This window comes from Siniperca chuatsi, linkage group LG13 (assembly GCF_020085105.1).
Source record: "Siniperca chuatsi isolate FFG_IHB_CAS linkage group LG13, ASM2008510v1, whole genome shotgun sequence".
In the NCBI taxonomy this organism is placed as follows: domain Eukaryota; kingdom Metazoa; phylum Chordata; class Actinopteri; order Centrarchiformes; family Sinipercidae; genus Siniperca; species Siniperca chuatsi.
The window spans coordinates 7,743,884-7,764,163 of NC_058054.1; the positions used below are offsets into that span (position 1 = coordinate 7,743,884).

The 20,280-nt window shown below is 38.4% G+C and overlaps 1 protein-coding gene across 11 annotated transcripts in view; it reads left to right on the forward strand.

Annotated features, from left to right (window-relative positions):
* LOC122886783 (piezo-type mechanosensitive ion channel component 2) overlaps positions 1-20,280 on the forward strand; it is an 88,785-nt gene that overhangs the window by 7,172 nt on the left and 61,333 nt on the right. For all 11 annotated transcript variants that reach the window (XM_044219382.1, XM_044219386.1, XM_044219381.1 and 8 more), the window contains exons 2-6: positions 1,682-1,777; positions 7,320-7,445; positions 14,443-14,485; positions 17,474-17,636; positions 19,365-19,629. In XM_044219382.1, the coding sequence (XP_044075317.1) occupies positions 1,682-1,777; positions 7,320-7,445; positions 14,443-14,485; positions 17,474-17,636; positions 19,365-19,629 (693 nt within the window). The remainder of the gene's footprint in view (positions 1-1,681; positions 1,778-7,319; positions 7,446-14,442; positions 14,486-17,473; positions 17,637-19,364; positions 19,630-20,280) is intronic.

Genomic DNA, 20,280 nt, shown 5'->3' on the forward strand with positions numbered 1-20,280 from the left:
TGAGTGTGTGGAGTTACATAATCCAGTGTCATGTGCACTTGTGACACATCCTAAATACTGAAACAGTGCATTAAACTCAAGCATGATTGAATTTAAAGCAGCTAATATTTTCATTATCATTTAATGTGCTGATGATTTTCTTGGTTAATCAGTTAATTGTTTGGTCTATAAAATGTGAATGAGAAGTGTGAAAAGTGTCCATCACATCACACAGTCTAAAACCCAAAGATATTCAGTTTACAATGATATAAAACTGAGAAAAGTGGCAAATCCTCACATTTGAGAAGCTGGAACCAGAGAATGTTTTGCTTAAACAATGAATCAATTATCAAAATAGCTGCTAATTAATTATTTGATTAATTGACTAATCGTTGCAGCTCTAAAGGAAAGAAAATGCTAAATGTTTTTTTTAAAACAAATAATCACTAAAGAACTGTGGAAACAGTGTTTGTTTCAGTGTCTTTATTTTACACAAAAATCTGCATTGGTCTCTAATTTGACTGATTTCCTTTATATCCTTAACATTAATCATTGGCATAAATGAAATTTATCAAGTTAAGGGAATGTAGAAAATATCAAAAAACTAAAACCAAACACTGAATCCTTTTCAGACACCAGTCATGACATTTCATACTCTGCATGCTCCATGTGGCTGTGTAAAGTTTTGGCAAAAAAAATAATATTTTCCTGTTTTCAAAACTTTGAGGTACATCATGCATTTTAGGGGCATCTGGTGTGTTACGCCCCTCTGTTGCAAAACCTTTAGATTTAGAGATTTTGTTTTGTAGATTTTATTACAAAAAAGGATCCAGTTTCAATAATGCTCGCAATCCTTGAAATGCTATGGGATTCTTGCAAAATGAAATCTTCACATGTGATATAAAGCTGTACTTTGTGAGGCACTATGCATCACGGAGAGGCAAAGCTGACCGCAGGCTGCTCACTCAGTTAATTGTCTTGACACCCAAGGACTCTCGGGTGATTATTGTACTTTAAAACAAATGTCAATTCCCTGAATAACTAAATTCAGCTTAGGCTCTTTTTGTGATGCAGGCCAGATGAACAGATAATGAGGCTTGTGAGTGTAAAGTTTGGTTAGAGGAATGTTCTGCCTTTTTATTGCAACGTGCAGCTTTTCTACACCAGAAACATTTTAATGAGTTTCGCCACATGTTTCTCTCAAATGTGTGTTTAGTTGATCTCAGTGACGACTCCTGGCCAGGCAGCTTGTTGCCAGCTTCCGCACTTTATTTACTATTAAACGATACATGCCCTTCTGTGTGGAGTTTGCCTGTTTTCCCCGTGTTTGCATAGGTTTCCTATGGGTGCACCCATTTCCCCCACCATCAAAAACATGTATATTAGGTTAATTCTCCTGTCAGTGCGCTTGATCAGTGCACTGGTGTTTACAACTGGAGTCCCCGGGTGCTGCACAGTGGCTGCCCACAGCTCCTAATACTTAGGATGGATTAAATGCAGAGAATGAATTTTACTAGACGTTGTACTGTGTATGATTGTGTGTGTGACAATAAACTTGATTTGATTTGATTTAGATGTAATGCACACAAAGCAATAAAGACACTATTGAATTAATGGTATTTGAATGGAGTATTGTTGTTGTTTATTCTGTTCAAAAAGTGGATTTCCTGATCAATCTGTATTTGTGTCTTTGTTTCTGCAGCTTGCCTGTTCAGGTACAATGCCCTGTCCTTCGTCTACCTCATCTATCTCCTGCTTATTCCGCTCTTCGCAGAGCCCACAAGCACAACAATGCAGGGTAAGTGTAACTCTCTTTGAAGCTTCACACGTTCGATGGCTTTAGCTTTGTCCATCGCCTGGATGGACTTGACTGTTTCCCAAAAGCCTCCGGTTTGAATTGCAACATTGTTCTCTGTAATGTAAACCAGTCCTTCTCCAGAGGACTTGAATTTCCTTGAGATGAGGATGGATTTGGCACATAGTTCAGTCCATGAAAGGTAATATCAGTTAGTGTGGGCATGAGTCCATCTGTAATAATAAAAATGACACATGGCTAGCCGGATCTGAGACAGAAAGACGTGATCCATCAGGGCCAGATCTAATGTCCACTTGATGAAAATTTACATTTTAGGCTTAGGTTTGGTTTATTTGCACAGATAATGTCCATATAAATGATAAAAAACTGAACACACAAGCTTTACAGTTGAGAAAAGAAACCCAGAAGAGCTTGTAAAATATCCTTCAGAGAAAAAAATAAATAAATTGGGATGTCAGCTGTTTTTGATAATGGCTAACCACTTCACTAATCGAAGGGGGATATAAAAGTTACTCCTAAGGCTCCACTGATTCTTTAGATGGGTTTAATTTTGTAATACCATGATCTGCGTGCATTTGACGAGTGTTATTAGTTAATTCAGCCGATGTGAAAGTATTTAAGATCTGTGGTATTTTGGATTAGAAAAGGGTTCAGTAAATGAAAGTCACCTCTAAAGCTGGTGAAATAGCTTCCACGTCATCCTTTGACAACTGCGCAACCCCTAAATATATATATTTAAATATATATATATATATATATCACAGTTGACCTCTGAGGCTGAGGTTTATGAGAAGTGACTGAGGTGACTGTTCTCCTTACGGGTGATGAATGTGGGATTGTGGTCGCCAACTTCAGCCGCGCCTTTATGCATTCCCCACGCAAAATACTAAACATAATATGGGTTTCTGTCGGAGACCACATGCAGTGTTTAATAATACATAAACCCATATTGGTGGAGGGAACAACATCCAGTCCGAGAGCTGTCTGTGCTCGTCTCCAGCTGAAATAACAATCAGGAAGTAAAGGAGGAAGAGAGGGAGAGGAGGGAGCAGAGAAAGTGGACCACTTACACTCTCATCAATAGTTAAAGAGAGAATCCTTCTAGTAAAGCTGAATGATCATGTATCTGATAGCTGTTGACTTCAAACGTGGTTCAACACATGGCAGTTAAGTCAGAATTTACAGTATAATGTGAATATATTGCTGTCTTATTAGTCTAAAACATGAAGTGGGCCTGTAAGCAGAATGTCCTGTCCCCCTGATTGAGATTATGATAGACACTTCAATACTAACAAGAAATGATAAACTTAAACTGCCTGTCAAACTTAAAGGGAAACTAAGGCCGCTTAAAAGTTTTTTTAGAAGATGTTTGTAGCCTCAAAAATACTGTTTTTTTTCTGGGTTATAAGACTTAAAAAGTCAATTCAGTGTGTATTTAGATCGCAAAGTAATTTTGTTCCAGTTCCAGTATTTACCACATTCATTCTCCCATTGGAAGGCAATTGCACCATGAGGTTTTACTGCTTGGGTAGTTGTGTGTTTTCTATTACCTCTCAGATTAAGATTAACAACAACATATATGATACAGCACAAAACAATGGTCCCAGGCAGGAATGGTGTGAAAAAAAGGAAGAAATTACTTGAACAAAGGTAAAAAAAAATCTTCAAGAAGGTGCATTTATACAACTCTTGGTTTATCTGACTGTCCATCCATCCATCCATTTTCTGTTGCTCATCCAGGGTCACTCGCAGTGAAAGCAGGCTAAGTGAGGTAGTCCAGACTCAATAACAAAATTAACTCAAATAGAGATAAACGGATTAAATGATGCTTAGCAAATTCTTCTTCCTATTATTCACTAAGCTTGCATTCTGACATTTGAACAAAATGTGAAACTTGCCTCCCAGACAGCTCTGTTGTCATTACAGTGGTTACAGTTCCTTTTGGGATTCTGGTGTTGCCAGCAGTAAGGTTACATATGACGTATGTATATGGTGACGTTATTTTAGTATCTGGTCCCAATTTTTTGTTTTTGTTTAGTGGTTTATTTCTTTTATTTCCACATAACCAGTTTGTTGCAGGCAGTACAATGTAATATCAAGGTGTTGCATTTTGAATAATGGGCATAAGTCTTTGTCTCTCAAGTGAACAGCTGAAAAAAGTCCGTTTACGGCCGTTTTCTTGGGGTTGTCATAATTCCTTTTGGTACGTAGTAATTCTGCACTTAGAGTTAGATTCAGATGTCAGCATTGTTTGTGCACTGAAACTATCAGTTTCAGCCCTGAGCAGCAAGTCGGGTGTTTCCTGGCAGAAAAGGTGGCACAAGTTTCAAAATGAAATCAGTAGAAATAAAAGCAACCCCTGTATGCTAATTAGTAAAAGGCTGTTGCACGATTAAAAAATAATTCTCAGCTTTTAGGCATATTTGAAGTAGGCTGTATGTTTGTTATTTGCCAGTATAATTTTATATATTTCCAAAATATGAAAGCTTTCAAATGTCAGAATGTTTGAAGCACGTGTGAGTAAATGGTGAACTAAAGGTAATAATAATAGAAGAACAATGTCCCAACTCACAGCAGAACAACCTCTCAAATGCTCTAAATCTTAAGCTCATCCATTCTCATCCTTTAAAAAAATAAAAACTTAAATAAGCAAGAAAATCTCAGTGAACCATTGAAGCTCTTTTTTTTCCGGGAGGCCCTGATACATTTTTACCAGTTACGTTTATGTAACCTTAAGCAGACAATGTTGTGTTTACTGTACAGTGATCGTGTACAGAAGCAAAAACACAAAAGAAGTGAATATCATACGTGTAAATTGCCACAGGCTCTTCTAGTGTAACACCTGCCAGAACATATCCCATCTGCTCTGCCTCACCTGTCTGTCATCAGGGAGGAGAACTGCAGGCTGAAAGAGCCACAGGAAGTTTCAGTGAGCACGGTCTTAGTAACAAGATTATTTTTGATTGATTGGAAACTATAATCATTGCCGATTTTTTTAGGCAAATATTTGTCAGATTATTGAAGGAAAAGGTATTTAGTTTTGGTGCCACAAAGTTTTATAAAACAGCTGGTTGTGGTTGAGGATGATTGTGATAGCTTTGCCCAAATTAATTTGTACTGTAAATGATCAATTGCCCATTTAACTTCAGATTGTATACATTTATGATGAAAAGTAGTTTAAAAGTAGTACACAGCTACACTGTGGTAATATCTAATTATGTAGTGATTATAATCATAATCTGTAGAGTTACAACTTGAACACCTACTGTAGACATCCAGAATACACACTGACAGTACAAACCTAAAAAATACACATCTCATTGTGCAGAAAAGAGTCAAACTCTACATTTTTGAATTGGTTTAGAGGGACTTAGGAGAGGGATTGAGCTAAATTCAGTGCTTTGTTTTGATGGTCTGTTTCACTTTGTCTGTTGAGTCTTAAAGGACATGTGGCAGTTAAATCACTAAAGTTAATTTAAACCAAATGTTTTACATGAATAATTCATTAGCTGTAATTTAATTTAAAAAGCCACAGCAGCACGGTATTCCCAAGGATAAGTCAAGACTCCAGTCCTAACTGGAGACAAACAATATCTTATGCAACTTGTTGTTGTTGTTTGTGATTTACTCTCTAATGTTGTAATTGCAGTATTTGGCTTCACATCCCCTTGAATGCATTCAATTCTCAGTGGAGGTGAACAAAATCTAAACTGTTGCTCTCATAGCAGGCATTTTAAGAGCCTTTACTGTGGGTGCTATATGCCTTGTTGAATGGGCACTGACATGACAATTTCCCTTTGGGGAGTCTTTTAGTACTGTTGCATGAATTTGTATAAATATTTGATGTTGTGGATGATTTATCAGATTTATGTTTTAGCTAGTGTGTCTGGCTGTAACACATCTCCTAGTTTGGCTTTTTTTTAAATCCATATTTATCATTCCTTTTTAGGACCTGAGACAATTTCCTCCTTTGTATTGTCTGGCAGGGACTTCTCAAAAAGACCACTGAGGTTCAAAACATTTCATTGGCCCTCTCTGACACTATGATTTGGCAAGACCATGTTGTTAAATCATGTCTTAAAGTTGTCAGATGGATACAATTCTCTGATTGATTAGGAAAGAAAGCAGCAACTGTGAAAACTGAACAATGCCCTCTGTTTTGAAAGCCTTTAAAAAGTACTCTTGGGATGGCACTTTGAGACTGAATAATGAAGCGAAGTGAAATAATAATTCAAGATGAGCGTCAGGCAACCAAGATAGATTGCCGTCACGCAACAAAAATGCTCTATTACAAATAGGAAAAAAGGAGGGCAGAGCCAAAGCAGTTGTGTTGTCCAGAGCCTTAGGACCAATTTGGACACAGAAGCTCGCTAACAGTCCTCATACCTCATATTTACAAGCATTCTTTTCCCTCTTTGTGAAAGCCCAGGGAATTGCTATGGGAAATAGCACAATTGTTTTCACTTCAACATTTAATTTGCCAGCAGTGGTCTGTTGTTGCACACATTTGATAAGGTTGGCCCTCGATGGCCTGAGGCTTAGCAGTAGCGTTTCACCTTAGCCAGGAAATTGTGCTATATACTACGTGTGTTCCCCGCAAGGATGTAGTAAATTGAATGAGATGGAGATGTTGCCCTGTGAAGAACCAGTGGACCAAACCGTGCAGATATGTGGGACAATTAAATTTTTTAGGGCATTTTTTCCTCATAGAAGAAGAGTCCCATCAAGCGTGTTCTTCCCTCATTTTTGCAATAAGAGGGGGTCCGAAAAATCCTACTGTAGAGCATTATCACCATAACAACTCCTAAAATTATCCCAAATACCTGTAGGTGCACCATAAAATAGCCATGTGTGGAACAGCTGTGGCAGCTCCTCAGACTGCTCTCATCCTTCCCTCCCAGGATCAGTAATGACCACTGACAGCTGTTTTCTTTACCTACATTGAAGAAAGACACTGGGTCAATCAACACCTACAGTATAAGTTGCTCTTATGGTCTTGGACAGTCAAGTCAGTGCTTGCCAACACGAATAGCCACCAAAGCCAGAATCAAATCGGGTATGAAGGCTGGTTTTGCTGCTTCTACGATGAATTAGAGACTTAGAGAGAATTAGAGGTCTTGTGGTCCACCAGAATGTTTATTTGACTTTTCAACAGAAATAAGCTTTGCTCCATGGTAGTGTTGTCGGTTCTTAGCCAGGATATGTATCGTGATCCACAGAAAATAACTCATTCAAAACAGCTCCAGACTTCATAGCTCATCATATGAATATGAATTGTTGTTCTCCTTGCTCTGCCTTAAGAGTACTGTAAGAATTCAGAAATACCAGGAACTTTTTAATGTTGCATAACTCAGAAAGGATTAAAATGCCACCCCTTGTGTTGACAAAGTTATCTGTGTCTAGAAAAAATATCCAGCAAAGAGGCTTTTCCTGGGTTTCCGTGCATGAACGGCAGAAATAACATGTGGAAATCCTTCTGAGTGGTGGTGATGGTGAACTCACTGTAGCTGTTCTCCTCCTCCAGGCCACACAGGGCGTCTGCTGCAGTCCCTCTGCTTCACCAGTATGTCCTTCCTGCTGCTCCACATCATCTATCAGATTACCATCAACAGCCTCCTGGCAGGGAACTCCATCACCTCTGACTTCAACTGTAAGTACACTGCAGCCTTTATGGTCAAGGCTCTAAAGGTAGTGTATGTTTGAATCATAGCGACTCACAGGTCAAGAATCCACAAAGAAGGTGCAGAATGGGCTTGATTGATGATGTCTCTTTCAGTTTTTGCTGTCTGCAAACCTTTTGAGACAAACAAGAAGACACTTGTATGTTTTTAGATAGTAATATTGGTTCAATTGTGACAGTTGCAACCCTGTCTCTTAAAATGTATGTTTATATATAGGTTTTTATACGGTTTATATACTTTTAGATGGTGGAAATGTAGTTGTTGCCTGGATTATTTTCACTGGCAGCATTTTTTCCAGTCCAGTAGTGTTACAAAGGTGTGCGGGATGGATGGTGGGCGTACAAAGACAGGACAAGGACATCCTGAGTCCTGTGTGTGATCAGGTTAAGGCTGCTAAATCACTTGGTTATGGTTAGGGAAACATTGTGGTTATAGCGTTTATAGCAACGCCGCAACACTAGACAGATGTATTGTACATTAATTGGACCGTATCGTGCTTTAATTATATTCCCCATAGTAACTATGTTAACATTCTTTCATTTATTTTGTGATACAAACAATGGTTGGGCTGGTCCGCCTTGTTTCATTTATGAATATGAGATGAGATTCTCTGCGGTTGCCATATTTACGTTGTTTCATTCACTGTGATAAAAAAAGCAACAGCTGCAGTGAGCAGAAGGTTTGCCGTGGAAATAGATAACTGACCTTTATTTAAAACTTGCTTCACGTTGCCTTCACTCTTAACAATCTACTGGCATCAGAACCTTGTTGGATAAAACACAAGGAGCCTAAACTGACCAATCACTGTTCTTTCGGTTCCCACATCATATCTCTGTAGCCACCTCAGTGTTTAGTTAAATTTTTCAGGAGATGCAAATCAGCTACGATGTAACCTACACAGACTTTGCATGTAGCCGCTGTTGGTATGGCGTAACTCCTTGACCCAGAAGTATAAATGAAGCTTAAACCTAACCGTAAAAAACATTAATCATGCCTTAGTTGCCATTAGTGGATATTTTAGGGAAAACAAATTCAAATCGCTGCCAGTCAACGTTTTACAGATATGTTGTATAAACATTTTGCAACTTTGCAGATACATTCATGAAAAATCTTTCTTCATTATGTCAGTAAAACACCTAATCCATGTGAGGATATGAACGTAATTTTTAGGAGACAGTTGGACAGTTGACGCAAAGTGCCGTTAGTACATACAGTTTCAGGGGGTCCAAACAGGAATCAAACCCCCTAACCCTTATAATGTTAGTACTTAGTGGCTTTCTCAAAGACTCTTTTTCTAAAACAATTCACTCACTCTGACCACTCATGTAAGACCAAAGCTGTGAGATCTCTACTTGTTGGACCATACGTTCATGACAGACTGTGTGCACACGTGTGTCCCATCCATCACACAGGCCGTTTTGTGCTTAAACTCTGAGAAATTGAAGCAGTGTCACAGAGTTATATATCACCAGAGAAGGTGTAGTTTTTTTCACAGCCTGAGACAAAATTTCCATCCAGAAAAACTAAGTGAAGACATGCTCCACTTGTAGGAGTAGGTAAAATATACTCTCTAATAATGATTCACAATTTCTAGAAATATCCCACTCTTATTGCATTTTGTCACATCATGAAGATTTATGAATCTAACACATTCCTCAATGTAATTAGCTTCCTTGTGCCATATGGCGACGTAGAAAAAAGGAGATTCTTGCTGCCAGTAAAGCAAACACTGTAAGCTACTGACTCAGTGTTGGGAAGGTGTTAATAGTTGGCGTTGGCCTTCTCATGAAACTCTGTATCAAACTGTAAAATTTGAACGTGTCTAGACGGGACAGACCCTGACCTTGTGTTCTAATGACTTATTCTTTCTAATGGAAGTAAGTTGCTTTCCAGCGTTGAAGTCCAGCCAACTTTGCTCAGAAGGGAGAACGGACCTTATCACCTCAGGCAGAAACACACAAAGCCGTTCAGAGAGGGTAGACTAAATATTCACTCAAGGAAATCTTTATTACTGAGGTCTCAAGGGCTGCAGTTTTTGGCAGATCAAACCCTGGTTTGAAGAGACCATAAATTATATCCATATACTGTATACTGTATTTATCTATGTATTATCTAGCTGTCTATTAATCTGTCTATTTATTTAAACAATAGTTTGTCGCATTAAAAGGATTTTGTAGGATTTAGGAAATTGTGCAACAAATTAACGTATTTTGTGAATCTTTGCAACATAATTGTACTTTGAAAAGCTTTAATTTCATAGCAGTCACAACCAATCAACATGTTAAAATGAGAGCCACTTATTAACAAAATGGTTCAAAGGTATTTACAACCATGACAGGCAAGAGTACATAACATGTAGAATTTCATGATAAAAGCACAATATACAGCTTTAAAGTCCAGTAAAATTTTATATTTTTCCTATTATTAACAAATCATGAAAAGAACAAAACCAACAATGTACTGATCCTACTAACAAGTATTGTCTGTAGCCAAACCCTAAATATATTCCTCTGTGCCATAGAGCTCCATTGTTGTCCAAATACTATTAAACATGCATCAATGAGCCACACTGTATCACTGGGTGACATGTTCCTTCATTACCATGAACACAAACACTGTAGTTTATTTGAGTCAATCCCACATGCACCATCCTGCTGCTCTAAATACTCACTAGAGTAAATGTGTATTAATCCGCAGCTGAGAATAATCCCCCAAATTACACTCTTTACTCCTGTTTAAGTAACGTTTGCTAAAAACTACAGTGCCCAGCTGTTTTAGGAAATTATTTATAATTATAATTTATAAAAAATGAAAGTATACTGTATATTTATGTTCTGTTTTTAGCCATGCTAGCGGCATTGCTCTAGGGATAGTGTTGCTCAGTGTCGGTCTGTTTGTCTGGACCACCACTTTGGTCCAAAGTGTTGGACGGATTGAAGTGAAGTATTCAGGGTTTTGTGTCAGACTTTATATCAAAAAGGTCCGTTGGCACTTGAATGAATACCATCTTGAGTAATTATCTGCAACATTTAGCAGCAAACTCCCTGTATGAGCACTGGGCTGCTCAGTAATTGCTTTGTATTGAACAGCTGTTGGATCATGGCTGTCATTTGACAATTAATGAGGCACAGGTTGGAGAAATATAACATCACACACTTGTGATGAAAAACTTCATATGGAGCTAAAGTATGTTATTTAAAAATCACAAAATGTCAGTATTGTGTTATAAAGTAACAACATTTGTTCAGCACATCGCTGACAACATTAAGACAAAACATTGCTCAATTTGAAAACCCACTGTGATGATTTGTATACATATTGTTGGGATTTCAACTTCCTGAAGTTAATGCTATCCTATTTTTATTTTTGGGCTGTATATGCAACAGGAAGTCAGACATTATTCTTTGTCCCCTTGATCCGCCGCCTACATTCTGAGTAAATGCCTTATCTCTGGTTTCTATATCTGGCATTTAGCCCCTTGACACCCTTTTCCTTTTAGCAGCCAAGTATAAACAAAGAGTCCTTCGTTGCGGTGAGGTGGTTATCCTCCCTCCAGATAACTTCATATAATTTCCTCTATTCGTCGTAGCCAAATACACCATTAGAGCAGTAAACTGAGTTGAGTATGAATGAGAAAACCTTTCCAAAAAAGCTAGCACCTCCAGCTGTTAGAGCAGGTCAGTGACTGGTCACCAGATGAGCTTGGGCCGGCTTCCTTTGGAGTCATCTGTCATTCCTCTGTGCTGACTCGACACTGTAGGAACTGCATTTACAAACAGTCGTGAGTGTTTGTATTAACCATCAGAGAACACCAGATGGGTGGAGCTCACTACAATACAGATAATGTCAATTAAATTGTCAGATAGTGACAAAAAAACTACAGATAGTGTAAAAAAATACACTACACTGAATTTCAAAATACTTTCCTGTGATTGTTTAAACCTTTTGGCAATCATTGTCCTTAGTGGCAACCCCCACCCATCTAGCAACTAAGTAGGTTAAAACAAACCATAAAAAAAGGATTTGCAAGTTTGATTTGGCCCATATCTGATGGCAGTAGATATTCCACCAGCTCACAAGGAGTAAACGGCCTGTTGAATGACTGTTTTGTGAGCAGTTCCTCCTGGATAGTCTCCATTAAGTCCTGTAGATGGAATTGTTGACCTTTACCGCCCTCCGTATCCACACACATCCTGTCCACCATTCCCCAAATGTGAGACATTTGCTGAATTCTCCCTCTGCTTGCTGATTGTCCGATTATAGTTATGATGTGCTGAAATGTTGACGCTGCATATCACCAGTCTCTGTGGAAAAGGGCAACTGGCATTAGGCCCCAGAGATAGAAGAGAGAGTGCAAAGAAATGTTGTGCTGAGAGGTTAACAGCCCAGCAAGTACAAAGGGTGTTTTATGATGTTCACATAAAGTCTGAGGACAGGTATTTTTGGTTCTCAGCTGGGGCGGAAAGCGGCCTCGCCTAGACAGGCAGAAACTCTCACACTCTTTTCCTGAAGTCTCCATGCTGAGTTCCGATCGTTTTACACAATATTCCCCTCCTCGTCCTATGTAACGTTTGCTATGGATCAGACTGGCCTGACTTTACCTCTGGCATTCCTCATGTATGATATAACAAATAAGATGGGTTTCCTTTAACACCTGTAAGCTCAGTTTGGGCTGGGTGAAGTTAGGTGTTGCAGATGTTTGGACTTGGGAATTACTGAAACAGACTCTGTTTTGCCTGTGGTCACTGGCCTGACATTTTATGATGAAGAGTTTCTATTTGAAGATTTAAATGTGGCATTAAGTAATCTATGACCTTTATCAACCTCTGTGGGTGATTATTAGGGATTACAACATCAGTTGACCTTATCTTGTTCTGTGCAATTTTTCTGGCATGGCCATCAACATGTTCACTTAAGGTTCTTTGGCTTGTAAATGACACAGTGAACAGTTAAGTAGCTAGCTAATTAAACCAGAGGCCCAAAAACTGTGTAGTGAATAGTTAATATAATATACCACTGGTTGGCATTATATTTACTGACACTGACAGACAACCCACTTTGTTTATGTCAGTGTGTTTGGTACAAGTTTAATTTTTTGATTTTGCTTGTGAGACACCCCCTAAATTAAAGCTGCGTTGTGATATTTTTGACCAGTAGAGGCCAGAATGATTCCAAAACAAGCTCTCAGAAACAGAGCCTAATATACCATTGGCTTATCAAGTCATATGGCTAACACGTAAACAGTTGACTACTGAAACATCCAGCAGCGCAATATGACCATTTCGTTAGTCATATTTCTGGCAACCTTTCTGGTTTAGCCTCCACCAACTCCTGTCTTTAGCTTGCTAGCTAAATGCTCGACTTTCCTCACCAGCCACCACCAGGTAGTATTTATTTGCGTATCTGATATTGTTTACTGCATTTGGCTTAATTTCGGCTTGAAGATTAGTGCGACCCAACCATGTAGTCTATGTGCAAGCTATAAAACTAAAACAATGAGCTTAAAGCAGCCAAATGCTGTTTATAGATGCCGAGTTGGGTGTTGATTCTCAGTGCGTTCGGGACTACTAACGACCCTATTACATTACTCATAGTCATTTGATTTAATGTATATTTCTAAAATATCAGTTAATGGTGCTTATAATAATGCTTTCAGTTTTACTTTCAGCCACCAAGAATTTTGTCCAAAAATTGTGTAGGCTGAGTAGGACTTGTTTTTCTTTCAGAAGCCTTGATCTGGATCCAAGTTTTTTTTGGGGGGGGGGGTAAAGACTTAAAGAAATTGTCACTGAGTGCAACACAGTTCGGTCAGTCACAGCACCGTCCTATATCACTGAGCAGTTTAAAATGGGAGTAGATTCGTGGAGGTGGACAGATTCTTCTAGTGTCTTACAGTAACAGCTCAGTTGGAGGAGGACTTTCGGTGGATCTGCCCCAACCACATAACACACATAACATCTATGGTAGTGGAGCTATTCCTGCAGTTGTTGTTGTCACTGATGAGTAATAAAGAAATACTAGGGTTTGGACAGTCCATTACCGTTTTATTCACCTTGAGTGGAATTGGACAGGAGTTTCCTGTCTGACAAAGTGCCTAAAAGTGTGACAAATTCCTTTACTGGATACTTGGTGTGTGTTTCATTTAGGAGAAACCCCGTCACATTATCTTTTGTCTTATCTTTTGACAGCTGTTTGCTGCTTTACTAAAATTGTATCCATTATCCTCCATTTGCAAATGAAGCTTTTTGATCCATCCACATTTTTCAAGCTTAACAACTTCCTGAAAGTAGAAGTAGTTTGCACACAGGTAGATAAAGTCACTCTGATGAAGCGCTTCGTCTGCTGTCTGTCTTGAGTTACACTCGACTGAGTCGAGCGCTGTAACTGAAGTGTGTTTAACATCTTCACTCTCCTCACTGCGCTCCATAAACCAGAAACTTCAGCACCGCAGCAGTTCAACACCTAATTAGCCGCCTAATACACTGGCAAAAACTGCCGCATATATATCAATATGTCACTGAGTCGAGGTTCCTCAAGTCACAAACTGATGTTTGTGACTTGATATGTTTCTCTGGCAGTAGAACAAAGGCCAGTCAACCTTCGACAGTTCTTCTCTGTGTGCCACTTGAATACCTGGAAGTCTCTCTCACTGGAGTGACGTTCAGGAACACTTAAACAAGTCCAAGCTGTGGAAACAATGCTCACATGAAATGTTTTGTGAAAAATATATTGAAGTAATAGTGAATAATAAACAGCAGTTATTAACTATGTATGTACTGGATACAGTAATGGAAATCATCTCTTCTTACTTGTGTGGAACATTTGTATAACAGCTGCTTGACCACCTGTAACACCACCATTTTGTTTTTAATGACTATGATATAAAAGTGTTATTAAAGGTGTTAATGCGTATTTATTTGCCAAACAATATCAATATTCACAAACTGACTTCATGTTTCTGTCCAGGTTCCACGTGGGAGAAATCCATAAGACAAATTGGCTTTGAGAGGTAAGATAATGATGAATTCAACACTTTGACAACAAGCGCACTTAAGTAACATGTACAGCCAGTAATGATACTGTTTTACGGTTTGACAATATATTTATTTTATTTTATGATTCATATATCAAGCTCGATGAGATCCAGAATATAAATGGCTTTAAGTGCCAAAAATCTTTCTAAATCAGATTTCTCCTGACGATCATCAGCAGCATAAAATATGCAAGTGTGGATTTTGTTTAAAGAAGCATGAATATTTATCCCAGTCCATCCAGATGCTCTTTCAGGAAGTGATAGGACTCAGCTCAGTGACGGTTTGCTGATGAAAGGGAAGATCAGCAATACGACAACATTTACACTATGCAACAGAATATCATACTTGTTTTTTGAAAGAAAATTGTCTTTTTTATTCAGAATCAACAGCAAAAGATTTTAAAAGGATTTTTTTTTTTATCTAACCTGTCAAAGATCAGACAAGTGGTTCACTTCCACTGTATTTACAAATAGAAGGTTGCATTGTCTGTGCAAAGTGCAAAGTCCTAAATATAGCAACCCCACAATAACATTAAACACCACTTTTTGCATTTAGCCACACTGGCTCTTCATCTAGCAAGGTTTATAAATGCTCCTAACCTGTCCCTGTGTGGATTCTTGATGAATGCTAAACCCAGTTACATCTGACAATCAGTTGACAGGCCTATTTTTCAAAGCTTTTGCCGCTGTGTCTGTCTCCTCACACTCCCATGATCGTGTTAGATGTGGTTTCCTAAGTACGGGAATGTCCAAACTCAGCCACATCCTTTTTCCAGTACTCAACAGCCCTCGGTGTATACTGTAAGTGGTGGAAGTAGAGCCATAAACATTTGATCCTGCCTGCATTTACCTGTTTGTGTTGAGGATCATATACAGTATATACAATATTTACTGCTGCATTTGCTGCACAGGCGGATGCTTTCTCACTTTTACTGCCTGTATGAGGAAAATGCAGCACTCAAGTCAGATGTATAGGAGTCTAAAGATAATTCACAACTGTTGTGTGTCTTTTCACCCAAACATATCCTTCAGTTTCCTCAAAGTTGACCTTTCCAAACCCTTATAAATACTAAATATTTATTTGGTTTAGAACATATTTTGTGGTCTCCATTTTTGTAGTTTTTCCCCCTTTTAATTTTTTTTACCCCTGTGGCCTGAGGCAGAAAGGACAGGTTTTAGCGCTGCTAAAGTTATTGTAATTCTCTCACATGATAAGCAGGGAAAGTAGGAGTCATTCAGCCTTGTCTGGCTCTAACGGTTTCCATCTCTTTCATCCATGTGAGGATGCATGAAGCTTCACAACAATAAAGCACATGGAAACAGACATCCTTGATTAGATTAAACTCGCCAACAGCAGCCAAAGGCCCAGCTATTTATCTGAGTGTGTTTTCCATCGTGTTGATTAGCACTCTGTTTTCAACTTGTTAACTTTTATAAGCGTTATATCCATTCAAGGCCAGAATGAGATTGGTTGTTTGAAATGACCAGTTCCTTTATAATTCGATCCAAACATTTGGTTAGCTTTTTCTCTGCGGCCTGCGCTGCAGAACCACCAGTATGTTTTGTTTATTGTAAACAGTTTAATTACGCTTGAAGCTCAGCATGAAATGTAAAGAAAACACTTGGTGGCCAAACACAGGATGCAGTGTGATTGTTATAAAACTAAAATAGAAATTGGTTTGGATGATAAAAGTGAGTTTTAATGGTTTTGAAACCTGTTAGCCATTTCAAGGACAATTTTTATTTGCTTTAATCGTACATACAATCATGACACCTCATAAAACTTGTCCTCAGGCAGCACAGATACATCTCACTGGATCATTTGAAGCCTGACGTTACTGTAGCTGTCATGGCAACGGTCGGCTGCCACTGTTTAGCTTCCTGTTTGAACGATCCTTTTGGTATTTAGTTAGAGGTGAGCAGACTAATCAAATAACAAATGTTACAAAAGCTTTGTTTGCTTACAGCGATATAACCACAAGACATCAAACAAGTCATATTTTAGTTGATGAATGAAAAACACACACTGTGCAGAACTGGGATAAATATTCTTTGTTTCTAAGTTATTATAAAATTATAAAGAGAATTCTGTGTCATCATCATACATTAAGTAACACATTAAATTGAAATGAAAAATCTAACGTAGTTTCAATCCTTTTCACTTTATTTTACACAGTTTAATGAGGAAAAATGGGGCTTATTGTTCACAACAACCTTATTATGAACAAAGGATGCAATTTTCAAGGGTGTAAACATGTTTTTCACAGTTCAGTAAAAAAAAAAACAACCACACTCTCTCATGGCCTTTGTGTTTGAATGGAATTTCACTCACTACATTTAAAACCGGCAAGCCTGATTTCATTAAAGTGGGTGGTACTCCATATAAAAGCTGAAGCATTCAACACAACACATATTAAAAGAACAGTTGAGTCATGGAAATATTCAGATTCCCATGCATTCATGTGAACAGGTAGTGTTTTCTGACAGATGTAATTGCTGCAATAATATCCATTCTTATGAGTTTGAGTGCAGCTCCGGTCTACATGAACATATATTTTAGGGAAATAATGCTCAGTGATGTATTTTTTAGATTCTTGAAATATTTTTTGCTTTTTTAAATAGTCAGAGAGACATGAAAGACTGGGAGAGACAGATGGAGGTGACATGTGACAAATATCCCAGGCCAGATTCAAACACACGACAGCAGTTATTTGTGGGCCTTATCCAAGTGAAATAAACGAGCAACCACAAGACCCTGGATTTCTGTTTCATATTAGAAGTGATCGTCCATGGACAGTTAAGTTTGTTGTATTCCGTCCCATTTTCCATCATTTGGTTGTGATCCCAGCCTGCAAGATTGCTCCAAATCACAATTTTGGGAGATATTGGGATTCATCTTTACTTTCAGGCAACGAGCGTCTGCTTTCTGTCAGTGTGTATCCTCTATTTTCTGTTTGTCCCCAGTGTGATTGGTGCAGATGCAGGGAACGGCATCCGAGTGTTCATCCCTGACATCGGCATGTTCGTGGCCGGCTTGGCCATCTGGCTGCTGTGTCGCAGCCTGGTCCAGAAGAGGCCGCCTGAGGACATGGCACAGTACAACGCCGACTTTGAAGCAGAGGAACAAGTGGGTTTTATTTGTGGCGACATGCATTGTTCTGAAAACAGTGTCTGACTTTTATCTATCTATCTATCTATCTGTCTGAATTAAATGATTCATTTATTAGTAATATAGATATTCAGTTATTAAATTACTTAAACGATTTATCAGCTTACAACATTTTTGACAACTTTTTGTTTCTCAAAAATGTTTTTTTATTGTACATTTTCAATAACGTTTCACCACATTTTAAAACAGGAATCAACAATAACCCCTGTTAAATATGCTGACAGCTCACGGTTGGTGGTTGGAGGTAACGTAACACTATTTCCAGCACGTTTTCCAGGTGCACAGCAGTCAGAAATAGTGATTGTCAGAGAAAGCAATGAAAATAATCCAAAAGGGGGGACGCCATGCAAAAAAAAAAAAGAAAATCACGATGAGGATTTGTTGTGGTTTAAAAAAGTTTGAGACTTGCTGCTAATAGATTCATTGACTTAATTTTCAGCCCTAATTTGAAGTAGACAAGTAAAGAATGTGAAGATGTGGGTCAGGGTGTGTACTGGGATAAACATCTAAAACCATCTTAAAGAAACTGTGTACAAGCAGACCTTTATGTCCATAAAACTAAACTGAAGAGGTAAAAAATGTCTTGATGAGAATGTTCTCATAAATATAAAGAGGAAATGTCTCAACCAAACACTCCAGATGGCCACAAATCCCAATGTAAACATCTTTCCACAAACTGAGTTTAGATGTCTGGACGAGGAAAAGGACAAATTCTTTTTCAGACTATGAGCTAGTCAACATTTATATCCATTTGGTAATGGATGATAATCTATGTGTGTCCACTGGCATTTAATGTATACTAACAAAAAGTTTGTTATACATTATTACATTTGAGTTATAATTGCTCAGATTTAATTTTCAGCCCAATAATGGTTAAAAGAAAGTTTTTACTTGCTGAAGTGGCCAGTAGAGTGGACAGTCTTTTCTCCTGTTCTGTACTTAATGGGCACATTGAGCTTCATAAGCTGCGAGAAGCAGAGCAGGAGTTTGAATAGAGAGAGTTCTCTGTGAGTGTTGATGACTTGGAATACAGCCCCCATCACCTGGCAAGTCCTCCCTTCTCTTTATGACTCAGTGCTAATTAAATCCACATTCACTTTCACTTCGACTGTGCTGCTCACGCTGGCACAGATGGCATCGTTCCCCATTACTGAGAAACACCAGGAATTCGTCTATAGAGCCTGCGTTGTGTTTAGGCTTTTATTTCCATCAGTGAGCCATCTGAGCTGAAATTGTTGTTTGATTCAAAAAAGGGTTTGTACCACCTGCTACTTTCTTTGTCTAGTGCCTTATGTGTTCTATATAAATCACAGTGAATGGCTCACTTGTTATAATGTCTCTATTTTATTGAGACTGTAGGAAAAGAGGGACACATAGTTGGTTAAAGCCAAGGAAGAAGTGACTGGATTAGATCTCAAGCCAACATGTGGTTCAAGAGGAAAACATCTGCCAAGAGTCGCTAATAATGTCTCACGCAGCCACACCGACCACATATATGTTTAAATATGCTGTGCTACATGCTAAACATGCTCAAACACACTACCAACTGGAGTATAAACAGGGATTGTTATGCAAGTGCTACCTGTAGGAAGCTGTTTTCAGCACCACGGAGAGCTCTGACCTCCAAACTGCACCATTCATCATTCAATACTGAAATGTAACGTGTCACTCTAATCCACCCCCAAGGAAGAAGAGGAGAAACTGAGCCTGGAGGACAACATCCTGCTAGAGGATGACTTTGAAGCGGGGTACGAGGCCGAGGAGGATGAGGAGGACGAGGAGCTGGACGAGGAGGAAGACGTGGAGGAGGAGGAGGAGGAGGCGAAGGAGAGCACCAAGATGAAGATTCTGCGGCACATGGCGGAGGTTGCATCCAAAGTGAAGGAGATTATTGGGAACTTGATCACCACTGCGGGGAAGGTGGTGGTCATCGTCTTGTTGGGGATGACAGGTGAGCAGCTTGGCATGCTGTACAGTGAATCTGCGTCTTGATCTTATAGCATTGCCATCTGAACATTTAGGTGATTTATTGATTGATTCTGAACCAGACAGCTATAGATTTCAGTTTATAATCAGATTATATCAGAGTATCAGAAAATTATTACAACTTGCTTGTTACTCTACTATTGGTTTTCATTCTGTATTAATGTAGTGAAAGCAGAGAGTTTTACTTTTTAGTTGAAATATATATAATATTAAGAAAGAAATGAAAGTCACATCTTATTCATAAAGTTTGCTTCTTATTTGTTGAGGGATTTTCAGACTGCAGTTGAGAAATACAATGTTTTTCACAAGCTGTTGAACACAACAGAAGGTCTTTTTAAAATATAAGCTACTCTCAACAATAATGATAAGAACATATGCGTTAAATATCTTTGACAAAAAAATGATTTTTAAAACATGCTTTAAGCCAGTGGTTCCCAACCTTTTTGACCCTTAAAACAAAGCAACGTGCACTTATGATCTACCATCATTGTAGCACTGTAGTCTATGTGTTATAATATGTCAAGAAAGTGATTTTATGTAAAATACTGGTTTTATTTGAATACTGTCTAGAAGCTTTAGGATGTAAAATTATCCACTAATTTACAAGAAAACATTA